Raw genomic sequence first — 6,000 nt, 5'->3', positions numbered from 1 at the left:
CACTTTCTGTTGGATTAATAACATCTGAAACTAGAGCTGAAAAATAAATCTGTTGCCAAAACCTGATTGTACGCTGCTAGTTAATCCACTAACCATCAGACTCTTAACTTTTGATTTTATTTTAAATTCCAGTAAAGATGATGATCCCCTCTGTAACTTACAAAATAAATAAATAAAATCCACCTGCTTGTGAATTGTTTTCTAACCATACAAAGTGAAGAGACAGTATAAAATAGTAAAACACTTTACTTTCACAGTGGAGTAGATTGACAATTTTAAATTACTGTGCTACATATGCAAAAGAATTCTTATAAAATTATCCAGCTGAGCAGGTGCCTGCATTTTAATTTGATTGTTAATGGCTGAAGAGCATAACTCTACTGGGACACTGGGGACTTGCACATGAGTAAGTCAAGCTTGATTTTAATTCTTAACTGTAATCAAGAAGACTGAGGTCGATCTTGAAATAGACATAAGGATAGTATTCTTGATTGCTCAGTTGTAAACCAGGAATGTCCATACTCATCTGCAAAAGGAGACAAAGTAACTTAGGTGCTAGAAATAAACTGAGATATGATCACTTGTTTTTACATCCCTGTCAGTAAATAGAACATACTCCTATACCCGCTTTAATCAAAGCGTTCTGTCTGAGAAGTCATGCTCAGTTCCAGCTTGGTGGATTCTTTTTGAAGTATTTATAAATTAATTTTTTAATTGTTCAAAACTAACTTCACAGTCTCCATCTCCACCTTCTAGGGTGGACACCGATTAGCCACTTGTCTGTAACTTGCTCCCTACCAGGTGACTGTGCTCACCTCCATCAGACTAAAGTGAGGGTTTTGTAAATATTACTTAGGAGTAGCCAACATAGAGGCTGGGGAGAAACTAGGGGGCTTTTTGTTCACAGGACTTGCCACCTGGGATCTGAAGTGAGGACAGTCTAGTCCAGTATCCTCTGATGGTGGCCAGATGCTTCAGAGGGAGGTGTACGAAATGTCCCATTAGGCCTCCCACACTAGATCTCCTAACCTTGAGATAGGCCTAAACCCTGGAGCATGAAGTGTTACATGATCTGGTTCTTAAGCACTGGTTTTAATTAAATTGATACGAAGCCTTGCAAATATATAGTCTTGTTCAGAACTAATGGCCATAGTCTCCTGCAGTAGACTGAACACATACATCCATTATACTTGCTGCTGCTACTTCATCCAGATGTTTGAAGACGGCATTAAGAACATCTCTCAGACGTTTTACAGACTTCTTGCTGGGCTGCAGCAGCATTGCCTGGAAATTCACAGGTAGGCCATACCTTTAAATACACAGACGTACACTTAGTACATTTCAGTGCAGTCATTTCAAACCTCTCTGGGAACTCTCTCCTATCTCCAGTCTCGTATCAGCTTGTTTTCACCAGCTCACTCCTCTCCACCAGTGCAGACTGTCTCTTCATCTGATAATAATGCATGGGAGCGCCCTTGTGAAGCCTAAAGTGGACTAAACGTGTTCTCTTCCCCCATATAGTCTTCATTTTACTCCTCCCCTGTAAATACACTTGAATAGTTACTTTCACCCTTTTGCCTCCTTCAAGCTGCAGCGCTGTTCTCAGTCATCTAAATTTTCCATATGCTGGTAGGAATTGCTAGAGCTGACTCTGTAAACCGGTGAGTCTTTCCTGTTAAAGTTATGTCTGAACACTGCTATGTGAAAATAAACTGTTTGTTTTAACTTCTGCATATTGACTCGCTTACCTGAGGACAGATTCAACAAAAACTCTCAGGGCTTTCACGTGAATCCAAGCCACAAACGCTTCACTGAAGTTCACTTTCAGCCAGCGCAGTAGTGGCCCCTATGGCAATAAACAGATTAACATTGCTATTTCTCAAGTTGCTTTGGAAGTATTGATAGTGGTGCTAATTACAGACCATTCACATTTGTGAGTGGGGGCCTGTAGGGTAGGAAGGATGATTTAGTGGATGAGGCACTAGACAGGGTTCCAGGCTCATCCACAAGCTTGAGTGACCTTGGGCAAATCACTGACTCTAGCCTGTGCCTCAGTTTCCCCAGTGTAAAAGATTTTTCTACCCTACAGTGCTGCTGTGAGCTTAAAAATCAATTTATGATTATGAGCTACTGAGATACTACAGTGACAATGGCTGTATCAGTCGCTGGAAGATGAAATCAAAGTGTTACTTACATATTGTTGTTTCTTATCAGAAACTAATTTCATTATTTCTTCCTTTTCACATTTCAGTTCTTTCTCATCAAAATAAAATTCTCGGACCATGAACCTTAAAACAAATATATTGGCTTGTAATAGCTGCTGCTCATGTAACTTGCCTGGTCCTTTGTCATATGCTTTTGGAATAATATGCATTTCTAAATTGCCAGCTAATACCATACAGCATGCAGAATGGTGCTGTTACCCCAGAGCAATGTGGAGTCACTTTAGCATAGCAGGAGTTATTCTCCCAGACACACTGTGCCTTAGGCAAGCAGGTCGGACAGCGCCAGGAGTGGTGGCTGTGGATAGCTGCTGTGCCACTCTTGCAGAACACAGCGTACATTCACCCCCATAGAGGACAGACCCTGCTGGGCTTCCCTGCTGTCAATGAATCTAGGGCCAGCAGCAGCAGGAGCCGTGAGCAGTCCTTGCACTTAGAGGAGTGTAAAGGGTAGGGTTGTGCGTGGCTCCTGCTGCATGCAGGGCAGGGGCTCCCTGCATCCTCTCCCACCCTGAACAACCATGTGAGGCTGGCCCACGCTGCAGGAGCGGTTCCGTAACTACAATACCTGTTTTCTCTGGCTTTGGCTTTGAAATCATCCATTACTTTTCTAAACAGTGTCACAGTGAAGAGTCCTCCCTCTGGGTCCTCAGCAATCATTCTGCAGGAAGAAATACACTGCAGTGACCGAGCACGGAGAATGCCCTGTGCTTTGATTAGCTGCTTTCTGTTGCAATTCTCTTTTCCATTTACAGAACTGAACGATAGCATGAACTTTCTTAGATCTGCTGCTACTGAAAGCAAGGACAAAATGTTCATTGATTTCAGCTGGAGCAGGACTGGGCCTTCAGTTCTAGGCCCCCTATGATCAAGCTTCTGAACCCTGCCAGCTGGGTGGGTGTCTGTGTCTGCTTGCTTCTTTCCTGTTATTCCTTATCTCTGGCTCCTCTTCTTCCTTTCTGTCCACCTATTTTTTGAGACAGGAAGTAGCAGACAATCCTCCTTCCTGCCCACTCCCTAACTTGCCCTCCTCCACTTTCTCCTGCTTCCGTTGGTTCCTTCCCTCCTGATCTTCCCTCTCAAAGCCTTGCATCTCTGGACTGGATCTTCTCTCCTGCCACGATCTACGATTTCCTGCTGCTGGCTACCCACTCAAACTTTTACTTCCTGGTAAGTCTGATAGGGCAGGGCCGGCGCTTCCATTTAGGCGGCCTAGGCAATTGCCTAGGGCGCCAGGATTATTGGGGGCAGCATTTTGCCGGGGGAGGGGGGCGGCAGGCGGCTCCGGTGGACCTGCCTCAGTCGTGCCTGCAGAGGGTCCCCTGGTCCTGCGGCGCCACTGGAGCTGCCGCAGGCATTCCTGCGGACGGTCCACTGCTCCTGCGGCTCTGGTGGACCTCCTGTGGGCACAGCTGCGGCAGCTCCACCGGAGCCGCGGGACCAGCGCGCCGGGTGGCGAAATGGCCGTGCGCCTAGGGCGCTAAAAACACTAGCGCCGGTCCTGTGATAGGGTAAGCGCTAACTAGGCTTTTGCTGCTACAGGAGACATCTTGGAAGCTAAATTAACCCATCCCCAATTAGGAAACAGTTAAATGGCAGCACGTGGGTGAGTGTCTGTAACTCCACTAGCTTTAATGACGTGCCTATTTACATCAGGACAGAACTTGAACTATATTATTGTAACAACGTGTTCCTCTATTTTCATAACAATAGCAGGCAAAATAAGCGGTTTGTTGAGTAGTCAGGTGGCAAGGTAAAAGCAGAGAGACCTGAATCACTGGACATTTCAAAGGAAAAGCAAGGTTATTGGAAAATAGCTCACTTAAGCATTTTCATTCATCTGCAATTTCCCACAACCAAGCAGCTTCCATTTTAATCAGGGATTGAAGTAGCAAGAATGAGATTGAGATGACAGTGCTGCTCCATACATTCTCACAGAGCTCTTTTGTTACATGTACTATTCCCTCTGCCAGCTAGGGACTTCAAAGGATTAAGATGAAAACAGCACAGAGATCTCAGGAGCAAACAGGGGACCTAGGTCAGGAATTTCACTTACTTTGTGGATCGAGGCACTACCATATCAGAGAGGGATTCATATGTTTTTTGCCACTGTGCATAGTTCGACCTGTGGGCAACACAGAAGAAAGTGCATTAAGTAACTGAAAAGAGCAAGCATTTCTACTAAGTATATACATGTGTATGTGATAGCTCTATGCTAAGCTAAATGGGGCATATTATAAATTAACTTATCAAATGCCTATTACCACATCACCTGCCTTATGAAGCTCTTTCACTGGGATTTATTCTACCATTCCAAACTCTAGAGCTATTTCAAATTGCAGCCATTAAAAAAGAAAAAAATCAGCCTGCCAGCATATATTTCCTCATTCCCTTACATGTGGAATTCCTCCACTCCATTATTCTAGCTGGAGGCCCAGCATGACCAAGGTTTCCAGTGATGGCTCTTCCAGATCTCAAAGTAGCACAACTTTAAAATCTGGCATTGTACACCCTTGAAGGTCTAGAAACAGCAGCTTTATCCCACGGGAGAGAGGAGATTCCCAGCTTCCCAAAGGGACCCAACACTTCAGCCCACCCTGGAAGGGCCTGAGATAACAGACTATACACAGTGACATTTTGATGTTTAGACAAGGTCTTTTTTAGAACTGTTTTCCATCTGTTAGTTTGATTTTTTTTCTCCCTTTGAGCCTTAGCCAGTTGGCATCATGGTAAAAAGATGCACTTAATGTGCCACTACGAGCACCCTAAAGCCACAGGACAAGGGGCTCCCAGGTGAAGCACAGAGTCTCAGCTGGCCTGTACACACAGCTCGGTGTACACACACCCACCCGCTCTCATGTCTATTTAACAAAGCTAACTCACTGATCAATTAGTATGCTTGCATGGGGCATGTACGGTTAGTAGATAAAGAATTATAAATGTGAGCTGGAACTATGTTCTTCAACTAGGTTTGGCAGGTAGGGCTCAAGGAACCCAGTCCTAGACTAAGGAATGTGGTTCCTAGCCTGCTTGAATATATCATCAGTGTAAACTGAGCAAGGGGAGACTATAGAAATGTATTTACAGCAGAGGTCAACAAAGCCACCAAACTAGCAGTGGGTGAGATAACCACCTAATTATCATGACAGTGGGAGGAGACTGCAAATATTAACATGGTATCAGCTCCCTGCTGGACATAGCAAGCTGAGCCCCCAGGAAGGCTTCTTGACTGTGGGGGGAAAAAAAGATAAAATTTGAGGATATAAGCAGAGAGAAAAAGCCATTCTGACATCCTTCTGATGAGACAAAGGAACTGAGCGCTTTGAGCTCTCTGTTGGCTCCTGGTTAAGAACTGGCCAGCCATGCTGGAAGAATGACCATGTTGAGAAAATTAATTTGTTTAAGAAAACTAGTTCATTAAGTTAGGTTTTAGTCTTAGAAGCATACTTTCACTTTTGTTTGGTTGTAGCCATTTCTATCCCAATGCCTTCTCCTTGGGATCGCTTAAATGCCTGCTATTTATTAAAGAGCCAGGGTGGGTGAGGTAATAGTTTTATTGGACCAGCTTCTGTTGGTGAGAGACACAAGCTTTCGAGAGCTCTGTGGGGCTCAAAAGCATGTCTCTCTCTCACCACCAGAAGTTGGTCCAATAAAAGATATTACCTCACCCACCTTGGCTCTCTAATAACCTGGGACCGACACAGCTACAACTCTGCTGCATGTGCTTTGTTACTAAACCTGATCTTGTTTTATTACACACCCATCTCAGTGCATTATT

At 44.4% G+C, this 6,000-nt stretch overlaps 1 protein-coding gene across 2 annotated transcripts in view; it reads right to left on the bottom strand.

The window, feature by feature from the left end:
- Positions 1-228: 228 nt before the first annotated feature.
- The window catches only part of ATP6V1C2 (ATPase H+ transporting V1 subunit C2), a 29,090-nt gene continuing 23,318 nt past the window's right edge, over positions 229-6,000 (bottom strand). For both annotated transcript variants that reach the window (XM_050950902.1, XM_050950903.1), the window contains 6 exons: positions 4,279-4,347; positions 2,791-2,883; positions 2,195-2,288; positions 1,749-1,846; positions 1,180-1,309; positions 229-526 (listed from right to left, as the gene is read on the bottom strand). In XM_050950902.1, the coding sequence (XP_050806859.1) occupies positions 431-526; positions 1,180-1,309; positions 1,749-1,846; positions 2,195-2,288; positions 2,791-2,883; positions 4,279-4,347 (580 nt within the window). In that variant the 3' untranslated portion in view covers positions 229-430. The remainder of the gene's footprint in view (positions 527-1,179; positions 1,310-1,748; positions 1,847-2,194; positions 2,289-2,790; positions 2,884-4,278; positions 4,348-6,000) is intronic.

This window comes from Gopherus flavomarginatus, chromosome 4 (genome assembly GCF_025201925.1).
Source record: "Gopherus flavomarginatus isolate rGopFla2 chromosome 4, rGopFla2.mat.asm, whole genome shotgun sequence".
In the NCBI taxonomy this organism is placed as follows: domain Eukaryota; kingdom Metazoa; phylum Chordata; order Testudines; family Testudinidae; genus Gopherus; species Gopherus flavomarginatus.
Note: the sequence above shows the minus strand (reverse complement) of the source record. Positions and strands in the feature narration are given on the sequence as shown.